This window comes from Procambarus clarkii, chromosome 75 (genome assembly GCF_040958095.1).
Source record: "Procambarus clarkii isolate CNS0578487 chromosome 75, FALCON_Pclarkii_2.0, whole genome shotgun sequence".
Classification (NCBI taxonomy): Eukaryota; Metazoa; Arthropoda; class Malacostraca; order Decapoda; family Cambaridae; genus Procambarus; species Procambarus clarkii.
The window spans coordinates 12,001,272-12,014,201 of record NC_091224.1 but is presented as its reverse complement, the minus strand read 5'-3'; the positions used below and the strand labels follow the sequence as shown (position 1 = coordinate 12,014,201).

General features: G+C 40.5%; 3 protein-coding genes across 3 annotated transcripts; all 3 read left to right on the top strand.

Moving 5' to 3' along the window:
- Positions 1-654: 654 nt before the first annotated feature.
- Positions 655-1,146, top strand: LOC138357007 (glutamate-rich protein 6B-like). Its single transcript, XM_069313539.1, has 2 exons — positions 655-812; positions 948-1,146. The coding sequence occupies exons 1-2, from the start codon at positions 655-657 to the stop codon at positions 1,144-1,146; spliced, it is 357 nt and encodes a 118-aa protein (XP_069169640.1).
- A 784-nt stretch (positions 1,147-1,930) lies between these two features.
- On the top strand, positions 1,931-2,554 carry LOC123771792 (glutamate-rich protein 6B-like). Its single transcript, XM_045764522.2, has one exon. The coding sequence runs from the start codon at positions 1,931-1,933 to the stop codon at positions 2,552-2,554; it is 624 nt and encodes a 207-aa protein (XP_045620478.2).
- Positions 2,555-2,858: 304 nt separating this feature from the next.
- LOC138357006 (glutamate-rich protein 6B-like) lies at positions 2,859-3,470 on the top strand. Its single transcript, XM_069313538.1, has one exon. The coding sequence runs from the start codon at positions 2,859-2,861 to the stop codon at positions 3,468-3,470; it is 612 nt and encodes a 203-aa protein (XP_069169639.1).
- The last annotated feature ends 9,460 nt before the right edge of the window (positions 3,471-12,930 follow it).

Below are 12,930 nucleotides of genomic sequence, written 5' to 3'. Positions count from 1 at the left end.
GGAGTAGGGGGATGATGGGGAGGATCAGGGGATTGGGAGGGGAGTAATAGTGGGGAGGACGAGGGGGACTGAGGAGTGGGGGATGGTGGGGACGAGAAGACTGGGATGTGGAGAATTGTGGGGAGGACAAAGGGACAGGGGAGTGGGGGATGGTGGGGAGGACGAGGGGACAGAGGAGGGTGGACTGGTGTGGAGGTCGGTGGAATAGGGGAGAGTTGCTCTGGCTCAGCATGTATTGCTGGGCCACAGCAATGCATGGCCGAGACATGGACAATGCACAGTATGATGGACCAGAGACTTACATGGGTAATGCACAGTATGATAGACCCGAGACTTACATGGACAATGCACGGAATGATGGACCAGGTACCTACATGGGTAGTGCAAAGAATGATGGATCAGAGACTTACATGGACAATGCAGAGTATGATGGACCAAAGACTTACATGGACAATGCAAACCATGATGGACCAGAGACATGGACAATGCAGAGTAAGATGGACCTGACACTTACATGGACAATGCACAGTATGATGGACCAGAGTCTTACATGGACAATGTACAGTATGAGGGGCCTAAAACGTACATGGACAATGCAAACCATGATGGACCAGAGACATGGGCAATGCAAAGTATGACGGACCAGAGACTTACATGGGTAATGCACAGTATGATGGACCAGAGGCTTACATGGGTAATGCACAGTATGAAGGACCAGAGACTTACACGGGCAATGCACAGTATGATGTACCAGAGACTTACATAGGCAATGTACAGAATGATGGACTGGAGACTTACATGGGCATTGCACAGTACGATGGACCTGAGACTTTCATGGTCCATGCCCAGTTCGATGGACCAGAGACTTAAATGGGTAATTCACAGTATGATGGACCGGAGACTTATATGGACAATTCATAATATGATGGACTGGAGACTTTCATGAGAAATGAACAGTATAATGGACCTGAGACTTACACGGGTAATGCACAGTATGATGGACCAGAGACTTACATGAACAATGCACAGTACGAAGGAACAAAGACTTACATGGGCAATGCACAGTATGATGGACCGGAGACTTACATGGACAATGCACAGTATGATGGACCAGATACCTACATGGGTAATGCACAGTATGATTGACCAGAGACTTACATGGAGAATGTACAGCATGATGGACCAGAAACTAACGTGGGCAGTGCACAGTATGATGGATCAGAGACATACACGGACAATGCACAGAATGATGGACCGGAGACTTACATGGACAATGCACAGTTTAATGGACCAGAGATTTACATGGGTAAAGCACAGTATGATGGACCAGAGACTTACATGGGTAATGCACAGTACGTTGGACGACAGACTTACATGGGTAATGCAGAATATGATGGACCAGAGTCATGGACAATGCACAGTATGATGGACCAGAGACTTACATGGGTAAAGCACAGAATGTTGGACGACAGACTTACATGGGTAATACACAGTATGATGGCCCAGAGACTTTCATGGACAATGCACAGTATGACGGACCAGAGATATGGACAATGCACAGTATGATGGACCTGAGACTTACATGGGTAATGCACAGTATGATGGACCAGAGACTTAAATGGGTAATGCACAGTATGATGGACCAGAGACTTACATGGGTAATGCACAGTATGATTGACCAGAGACATGGACAATGCACAGTATGATGGACTAGAGACTTACATGGGTAATGCACAGTATGTTGGACGATAGATGTACATGGGTAATGCACAGTACGATGGACCAGAGACTTTCATGGACAATGCACACTATGATGGACCAGAGACATGGACAATGCACGGTATGATGGACCAGAGACTTACATGGGTAATGCACAGTATGATTGACCAGAGACTTACATGGGTAATGCACATTATGATGGACCAGAGACATGGACAATGCACAGTATGATGGACCAGAGACTTACATGGGTAATGCACAGTATGATGGACCAGAGACTTACATGGGTAATGCACAGTATGATGGACCAGAGACTTACATGGGTAATGCACAGTATGATGGACCGGAGACTTACATTGGTAATGCACAGTATGATGGACCAGAGTCTTACCTGGACAATGCACAGTATGATGGACTAGAGACATACATGGACAATACACAGTATGATGGACCAGATACTTACATGGGCAATGCACAGTATGATGGACAAGAGACATTCCTGGACAATGCACAGTATGATGGACTAGAGACATACATGGACAATGCACGGAATGATGGACCAGGTACCTACATGGGTAGTGCAAAGAATGATGGATCAGAGACTTACATGGACAATGCAGAGTATGATGGACCAAAGACTTACATGGACAATGCAAACCATTATGGACCAGAGACATGGACAATGCAGAGTAAGATGGACCTGACACTTACATGGACAATGCACAGTATGATGGACCAGAGTCTTACATGGACAATGTACAGTATGAGGGACCAAAAACGTACATGGACAATGCAAACCATGATGGACCAGAGACATGGACAATGCAAAGTATGACGGACCAGAAACTTACATGGGTAATGCACAGTATGATGGACCAGAGGCTTACATGGGTAACGCACAGTATGAAGGACCAGAGACTTACTTGGGCAATGCACAGTATGATGTACCAGAGACTTACATAGGCAATGTACAGAATGATGGACTGGAGACTTACATGGGCATTGCACAGTACGATGGAACTGAGACTTTCATGGTCCATGCCCAGTTCGATGGACCAGAGACTTACATGGGTAATTCACAGTATGATGGACCGGAGACTTATATGGACAATTCGTAATATGATGGACTGGAGACTTTCATGAGAAATGAACAGTATGATGGACCTGAGACTTACACGGGTAATGCACAGTATGATGGACCAGAGACTTACATGGGTAATGAACAGTATAATGGACCAGAGAATTACATGAGCAATGCACAGTACGAAGGAACAAAGACTTACATGGGCAATGCACAGTATGATGGACCGGAGACTTACATGGACAATGCACAGTATGATGGACCAGATACCTACATGGGTAATGCACAGTATGATGGACCAGAGACTTACATGGACAATGTACAGCATGATGGACCAGAAACTAACGTGGGCAGTGCACAGTATGATGGATCAGAGACTTACACGGACAATGCACAGAATGATGGACCGGAGACTTACATGGACAATGCACAGTTTAATGGACCAGAGACTTACATAGGTAAAGCACATTATGATGGACGAGAGACTTCCATGGACAATGCACAGTATGATGGACCAGAGACTTACATGGGTATTGCACAGTACGTTGGACGACAGACTTACATGGGTAATGCACAGTATGATGGACCAGAGACTTTCATGGACAATGCACAGTATGACGGACCAGAGATATGGACAATGCACAGTATGATGGACCTGAGACTTACATAGGTAATGCACAGTACGATGGACCAGAGACTTGAATGGGTAATGCACAGTATGATGGACCAGAGACTTACATGGGTAATGCACAGTATGATGGACCAGAGACTTACATGGACAATGCACGGTATGATGGACCAAAGACATGGACAATGCACAGTATGATAGACCAGAGACTTACATGGGTAATGCACAGTATGTTGGACGATAGACGTACATGGGTAATGCACAGTACGATGACCAGAGACTTTCATGGACAATGCACAGTATGATGGACCAGAGACATGGACAATGCACGGTATGATGGACCAGAGACATGGACAATGCACAGTATGATGGACCAGAGACTTACATGGGTAATGCACAGTATGATGGACCAGAGACTTACATGGGTAATGCACAGTATGATGGACCGGAGACTTACATGGGTAATGCACAGTATGATGGACCAGAGACTTACCTGGACAATGCACAGTATGATGGACTAGAGACATACATGGACAATGCACAGTATGATGGACCAGAGACTTACCTGGACAATGCACAGTATGATGGACTAGAGACATACATGGACAATGCACAGTATGATGGACCAGAGACTTACATGGGCAATGCACACTATGATGGACCAGTGTTGGATATTGGGAACTTTATCTCAAATATAATAATATTTAATTAAGAAATCGATAAACTCGAAGGACCACCCACTTTTGAGAAAAGAGGGAAAACTAATAAAGGGAAACATAAAACTGACACTGAAATACCAGTGCCTATGAATGATAAATTATTTGGAGATTATTTTGAAAAGCATGAAAGGACTGTGTTAATGATTAATTGAGAGTTAAAATCCTAACTTCAACATTTGGGGGAGGGGGTATTTCTAGAAATTAATATATATTTAGGATAATGACTGGTGCTGGTTCGTCACCAGTTCGTTAATTAAAACATTAAAGATTATAGTTCAGAAATTATATGCAGATTCATATATGATGATACTATCTTAAAATAATCAAGCCTATGAAATATTAGTAAATCATAGAAATTTATGTGTGTGAAAATTTAAACACACTAAGCAATAAATGTATTAAATTTATGTAGTTTCTCTTGGATTATTATATGCATATTTTAAGCAGAATATATATACCAGAAATAATATTAGAATTAATCATAGCAACTCTATTATCTACGATATAACGAATGGAGGGGCTTAGCTGTAGGAAGACCTCAATCAACCCGTTTTGCAATTCGAATACTCGTAGACGTGGATGAAACACCGACAGGGGAAATTGCATGTAGAGGAAGAATTCCTCTGCTTGTCCTCGCCAACACGCTGCAATCACAGCAATTTTATAGAAATTGACTAGGCTAGAAATTTATTCCACTATTCACTGAAAAATCGGGAACAGCATGAAAAGAAACTAATGTGGGTTTTGTGGCCAGTAGATGACATAACGGTGAGCAACCTACAGTAATAATTTATGATAAAGTGCACTCTATATAAAATATACTTAACGTAGGCCCGTTGAAACATTTAATTAAGCTCGCCGATATCACGTCTGTTAGTCCCTGACGTTCACTGCTATTGAAGGTCTAATATCAGGACGCAATTGTATTCTCAGACGTGAGAATTATTAACAGTATTATTAGCACTGTTCGACCACGTGTTATATCTGCAATGGCTACCGCTTGCAAATCTGCATGTGCTCGTGGCGGAATCGGTGGCAGAAAGACGCCTTCCTCTCTCCTTCCTGCTTGTACGCGCATGCGCAGACACGCTCATAGCGATCTCGAGCTTAAACTAATTTGATTTACTAATCATTATTTAGCGAAATAAGGAAGTACGACTTAAACGAGCGTCACAAATACATATATTGAATCATAATATCTCTTCTCGCAAGGCAGTCGGTTTAAATAACACTGCACAAATTCAATGAGAAGTATCAACGTGTAATTAATTTCATGTTGTAGCAATTTTTACTGTAATACTTAATTTGGTTAAATGGTCGAGTTTAGTACGCATAAGGATGCAAAACTATTATTTCTTCTATAATGAACAATATTTGAGAGAGAAAGAACTACTGAACTCAATAAATTTCCAACAAACGTGGAAGATTTCATGTTTCAGCCTGCTATCGACGCTCGGCGTCATGAGGACTGGGAATTTTCTTGGCAAATTATGCCTTACTATAGAAACACCAACGATATTAATTCTACGTGTTAGTGTTATTAGTAAATGTTAATATTAGGAGTTAAGGGAAAAAAACTGTTGGTTATTTCCAACACAAATCCTGGAGGGAGGGGAAATTTCGGGTTTCGGCAGTCCAATGCTGAGTACTGACGTACCTTTCCCCACCATGAAATTATATTAAAAGGTTAGTAAGTTTGTACGTTAGCACGCACATAACGGCTGTCCCGACTCTGTTGCAGCAGGTAAGACTCTAAGTCTTCATGATATGAATTAAATATACCATTAAAGTATTACATAATCTAAAACAGGAACTCTTTAAGTCTACATCAAATCTATGACTTGTGTCTTTATGACATGTAAGTGTTAAATTACTCAGTCACAGAGTACTTGTGAAAACTCAGACCGGTTTCAAGAGTAGATGATAGTAATGTATAGCCTGTGCTCCGCACGACTACACAAATAAATCATAAATTTAATCTTATGAAGTCGTTCAAAATCCAGACGACTTCAAATCCATAGTGAGTGAGCTAAATAGACAGGGGTCACAGTGACTTGTAACTGGTGAGTTACTGAACATCAACCCATCTGTATCATCACAATCGACTCAAAATCGAATGTTTAATCAACTGTAATTACTCAGAATTAAAATGTTGTTGAAGTCTCAATTTACACTGCAGAGCAGCGACTCTGGATGGTCGTGTACTCTGTTGAACAGTAGACTTAATTTCAGAAAATGGTGGTGAAGCAGATTCGGCTGAGCTTTCATATGCTCGGCTAATTCTAGAGGTACCAACTTCTCCAATGTTTTCAAGGTAGTAGTCCCTCGACACAAAGCCTTTACTATTTGTAGGACACCTTGACGATATGGGTGGAAGTCGACGATCTTGCCGACAGGCCATTCTGACCTGGGTCCTGTTGCAAACCGTACATTAATGCTCGTGACACGTAACAGCAACAAAATATTGTCGTCTAGGGACATTTACCGATGCTGTAATCTCAAGGTGTGTCACCAGTATAATCCCATGGGTTGTACAGGCAAGAATTAAAATTAATTACCCCCCTAGGAATAATTAATCACATATAAAAATAACTGTGTATTAAAGTGATATTTCAGTTAATTATCAATATTATATAACAATCAACAGATGGGCAATCACATGTAAATCAAAATAAAATTATGTCTCCACAGACTAACATACTACAACAGAACAGAATAGATATATATAACAGTCACTTAACTCCTTGATGTGATCCTCCCTGAGTCTAAACAGTAACTGAATAATTTTCTCACGGCGGGAGCTGATCTCGCTTCCTCACAACATATTGAATGACAGTTTTTAATTAATATAAATTTTACTTAAATGGAGCCATAAAATGGGAATAAGGTAATCATTAATTAACTTAATTAAAGAATGATCAGATTTACATGCATAAACAGAGGTAATGTAGTTATTAATAATACAGTTATATTTATAAAGTAAAAGGAAATTGCTGGCAACTGCCCAACATAGCAGGAAGGTAATGTGTCCCACGGTATTGCCGACTAGAGGAACAACTAAAACGGTTTCTCACGGTTTTGCCGCTAGATGATCAGTACAAAATATAACTTTCTCACGGTAAAGCTGACTGCCTAGCTGACCACCACACAAAAAAATATAACGGTTTCCCACGGTTTGGTCCACCAGATGAGCATTACGACAATAACATATCAGCACATACAAGTAATGATATAAGCATACAAGAACATACAAGTACTGATATAAGCATACAAGTAATGATATAATACACATACAATTAATGATATGATATATAAGCACATACAAGTAATGATGCATGGAATAAGTAATTATTTATTATTTATATACATATCCAATAGGGGGTACGTAACACTTCCACCTCCAAGAAAAAAATGCAATGGATTGAAGATCAATGGCATTTTTTCTGAAGTAAAAATGTTAAGTAAAAAAATATTTCAATCATGGTATATCATATACAAAACTTCTGGACAAAGCATCAGCAATGACATTCTGCCTGCCCGGAATATGTTTAATCTCTACATTAAATTCTTGTAGAAAGAATGATCAGTGCAGAATTCGTTGGTTCTGCGCTGGTCATTTTCATCATGTTAATGAATATAAGGGGATTGTGGTCAGTAAACACTAGCACCTTATTTCCTGAAAGGTAAATCTAAAAATTTCTTGATTGACAATATGAGACTCAACGCCTCCTTTTCTACCACTGAATAGTGCTTCTGGGCTGAATTAAATTTTCTAGAGTAATAATATGCAGGATGCTCAATATTATCTAGACCAACTTGTATAAGCACAGCACCTATTCCAACATCTGATGCATCAATATGTAAAATAGAAGGTTTGCGAATTGGGGATTAGCAAGAACAGGTGACGTTGACAATATGCCCTTTAGGTTCTGAAATGAATTCTGGCAATCTTGAGTCCACTTAAACTTTACTTGCTTTCGCAACAAATTTGTCAATGGGGCAGCCACTGTCGAAAAATTTCTACATTACTGCCTATAATAAGCACACATGCCGATAAATCTTTGGACTCCCTTCTTACTGGTTAACACTGGGTAGTCCACAATGGCTTGTATCTTATTTTGTAAAGGAATTATCTTACCTTGTCCTACTTCATGCCCAAGATAGGTTATAGTCTCTCTTGCCCAACTACACTTATTCATATTCACTGTTAAATTGGCGTTTTCAACGCCGTAAACAATAGCTTAAGGCCTGAAAGACGATCTGCCCAATTCTTACTATATAAAACAATGTCGTCAAGGTAGGCCCTACAATCTGGCACATCCTTGAGTAAGAAATTCATGAGTCTTTGAAAGGTGGCAGGTGCATTCCTCAAACCGAATGGCATGACATTGAATTCATAAGCACCATCAGGTGTAACAAAAGCAGTAACTTCCCTAGCATAATCTGTTAATGCAATCTGATAATATCCCTTAGATAAATCAAGTTTACTTACATAATTAGCATGTCCTATTGATTCAATACACTCCTCCAACAGTGGTAATGGAAATACATCAACAGTAGTGCTCCTGTTCAGTTTACGATAATCTACACACAACCTCCAGGGGCCAGATTCACGAAAGCCCTTACGCAAGCACTTACGAACGTGTACATCTTTCCTCAATCTTTAACGGTTTTGGTTACATTTATTAAACAGTTTACAAACATGAAATCTTCCCATTCAACTGTTGTTACTGTTATAAACAGCCTCCTAGTGCTTCGGAGCTCATTAACTGTTTAATAATTGTAAATAAAGCCGCCAAAGATTTGAGAAAAGGTGTACAGGTTCGTAAGTGTTTGCGTAAGTGCTTTCGTGAATCTGGCCCCAGGTTTCCCCTGGTTTTGGCACTAACAAGCACGGAGAGCTCCAAGTACTTTGACTTGGCCGAATGAAATTATACTGGAGCAGATAGTCCACTTCTTGTTGTATAATTTTCCTCTTTTCTGGGTTCACTCTGTAAGGATGTTGTCTAATTGGAGTGCTGTCCAGGAGCTGAATGTCGTGTGTGATGAGGTGGGTCTGTGTGGGAACCTCCCCAAACAGAGATGTATGGTTGTCCAGCAGAACCTGGAACTCATCACGTTGCTCCTCCTGTAAATGACATAGCATCCCCCTGCCATTGGGACTGGAACTGAGAAGTTGAACATTAACATCATTTTCTTCACTACAATTTCCCTCAGATGGTAACTCTTCCCTACTAAAACAAGCTACCACTTCTGGTCCAACATAAGCTTTTACCTGTTAATATGCACATTCATTTTATGTTCTCAAAGAGTAGGGTTAAATATTTTGTAAGTTAGGTCTCCCACCTTCTCTACCACTTGGTAGGGTCCTTCAAACTTATGGGACATGGAAGTCCCCAAACGAGGTTTCAACACCAACACCAAATCTCCGACAGCAAACGACCTGAGTTTCGCCCTGAACTTTTTGTCATATCTTTGTTTCATGGCTTGTTGAGTCTGTTCCAGATGTTCCTTCGCCAACACTCGAGCCCGACACAACTTGTCCTTGACCTCACTCAAGTACCAACTACTGATGAACAGAGACATCTCCCATCAACTTTTCTTGGAGCATTTTTAACGGACCTCTCACTTGGTGACCAAATACGAGCTCAAAAAGTGAACACCCTAATGATGCTTGTAACCCTTCTCTGGCAGCAAACAGCACAAAAGGGAGATTCTCATCCCAATTTCGTGGATAAGTTTCTCCTGTCGTCTTTAACATCTGCTTCAACGTTTGATGAAAACGTTCAAGCCCACCTTAACTTTGTGGATGATATGGACTGGAAAATGTGTGCTGAATCCCTTTGGATGTGCAGAAAGTTTTGAAAACTTTGGAAACAAAATCTCCCCCATTGTCACTCTGGATAACTCTTGGCATTTCAAACAAGGAGAAAAATCGTTCAAGACACTTGATGATATTATGAGTCTTGGTATTTCTTAAAGCATACGCCTCAGGAAATCTCGTCGTCATACACATATGAGTAAACATAAAAATGTTACCCGACTTAGTCTTAGGTAAAGGACCTACACAATCTATTACAACATGAGAAAATGGTTCATCAGGAACTACAATAGGTTGCAATAGTGCTCTTGGCACAGATTGGTTTGGTTTGCCAACAATTTGACAGGGTACACACTTATGACAATACCTGACAACATCTTTCTTTAGCTTGGGCCAGTAAAAATATTTGCATATTTTATGGTACATATTTGTGATACCTTGGTGACCTCCCATGGGGTCATCATGTGCAGCCTGCAGAACCTGCTTACGATAAACATTGGGGACAACTAGTTGGGTTCTGGTCTCACAATCATCTGATGAGGGAGTTCCCTTTGGTCTCCACCTTCTCATCAGAAGTCGATCCTTGAAAAAGAAACCCGTCCTTCCCCCAATGCATCAACATTATCAGGAGCCTCAGAAATACACTCAAGTAAACTAGGATCAGTAGTCTGTATAACACTTAAGGGCAATGACTAAGACTCAGTAGCGAGCGGGCAAGAACCTAGTAGCTTGATCTCTTTTCCTGATTGATCAGAATAAATTGGAGCCATAGCTACTTCGGGCTCACTCTCGACAACTGGTTTAGTGGAGACAAGCGGGCAAGGTACAGATAGTTCAGCCTCTTCACCTTCACTTTCCTTGTGGTATAGGTTCGGCGGGGCTTCTACTACTGCCTCACTCTCATTATCCAGTCGAGTCATAAAAGAATCTTCAAGATCCAGCTCCCACTCCTTTACTGAAGGGGTCCTGGTCTTGGGAACAGCTATCTTAGTGAAGACAGGATCACTTTCACGTGTTTTTTTCATTGATCTAGTTACAACACAAACAGGGTAAATAATGCCATCATCTGCTTTTGGTTGATCTAGTACATTATTGGGATTAATTAACATTATGGGGCACTTGGTCCCCTTCAACCTTTCGGTTGCCAAAATCATTACCAAGAATAATATCTACCCCCAGGAATGGGCAGTTGTTTACTTACACCAACATTACACCATCCTGAAGTAAAATTAGAATCAAGGTTAATTTGCATTAAAGACACCTGTTGCACACTACCTGCATTACCTTGGAGAAGCACAACTTCACCAACATCTCGGGTGTCAACATCAGCAAGTACATTCTGGGCAATAAGACACTGTGAAGCTCCAGTATCAAGGAGTAATTAAACAGTCTTACTACTACCATCTTTACACAATAATGTACCTGTAGAAATGTATGGTTTAAATTCAGCCATCCAATGGGGATTGACTGTAGTACATGGAGAATTATTAGTTTGCAATCCTCTACTCATAATAAGACCAGTTGGCCGTAATTCAGGATGCAAACTAAAGCAACAAGCCTCCTTGCTTCTTGTCCTCTTCATGTCATCACATGTCCTCTTCTCTTACAATGTGTACAATGCCTGACAGTGGACACACCTGTGGAACCAACTGCAGGTTTAGAATGAACATTACTAGGATTAGATGGTCCTGGCAATGGAGTAACAACTTTAGGTTTTATAAAAGAAGAGTTCATGGGAGTAACTGGAGCACTAGGAGTGGATTTATACTGATAAGGAGTTCGGGGAGCATTATAATTTACTCTTCGGTTAAACTTAGGTGATTGGGCCTTAAACAGGGCCTTAGTCAACAACTCATGCTCATCCGCGAGCTTAGACAGCTCATAAATGTCTGTTATATACTTCTGTTCTGCCATAAAAGTAGACAGTTTGTCTGGGCGGCATGACATCACTTCTTCTGTTATAAGAAGATTCTTAAGAGCATTATACTCGGTTATTGAAAGTGATTTTAGCCATCTGTTGCAGTAATTAACTTTTAGATGGGTGAAATCTGCTATTGTCTGATCACCTACCCTCTTTAGGTTCCAAAACTTTTGTCTGTGTGATTCCGGATTTAATTGGTAAGCATTTAAGATGCTTTTCTTAACAAACTCATAGTCAAAACTATTCTCATCAGGCAAGGATGCAAAAACCACCTGACTTCTCCCTTTTACTGACTTTGCATGATTGCAACCCATTGATCCCTTGGCCAGTTCATACTGACTGCAATCTTAGAAAAATGTGAGAAAAAAACTCGGGATCCTCCTCATTGAACTTGGGTAACTCTATGTATTTATTTATGCTTATGGGATTATCACTATTTGAAACATTGCTAGTATTACCATGCCCAGCTGCCAAACGCTTTGTTTCAAGTCTGTGGTTAGCCTCTGCCATTTGTTGTTGAATTTCTAACTGTTGTTTCTTTGTGGTTTCCAGCTGCAATTGCACTACAATTCTAATATTTTGTGCCTCAACCTCTAAATGTCTAGTTTGAAGCTCCCTCTGCTGAGCTTCAGCCTCTAATATTTTTTGTTGGTTTCGAGCTTCAATTTCTAATATTTTATGTTGCCTTGCAAATTCATGTTCTTTTTCTTGAGCCTCAAGTTTAACATACATTACTTGTGCATCTGACTCAAGACGCCTTAAAGCAATTTGCTCACTAGTCTCCTTTACTTTCTCCAGAAATTCTTCACCTAACTCACCATTTTCTACTAAATGTGTCACTATGACTCTCAGAATTTGTGCTTTAGCCATGTTATTTCTGGCTGTTAATTCTAACTTAGTTGCCATATTTATTAAGGCAGACTTTTTTAGGTTTTAAATTCCCTCAAAGTCTGGATTAGTCAACAGCGACACCACTTGATCCTCCATGGTTAATTAACACTTGGCACTTGACTGACTAAAATAATTAACAGAATGGCACGG

Excerpts from the sequence above, each read along its gene's own strand:
- LOC138357007 (XM_069313539.1), top strand. The coding sequence starts at position 655 with ATGGGTAATGCACAGTATGATGGACCAGAGGCTTACATGGGTAATGCA. Across the intron at positions 813-947 it reads ACTTACATGGGCATTGCACA|AAATGAACAGTATAATGGAC; the intron begins GTACGATGGACC and ends GACTTTCATGAG.
- LOC123771792 (XM_045764522.2), top strand. The coding sequence starts at position 1,931 with ATGGACAATGCACAGTATGATGGACCAGAGACTTACATGGGTAATGCA.
- LOC138357006 (XM_069313538.1), top strand. The coding sequence starts at position 2,859 with ATGAGAAATGAACAGTATGATGGACCTGAGACTTACACGGGTAATGCA.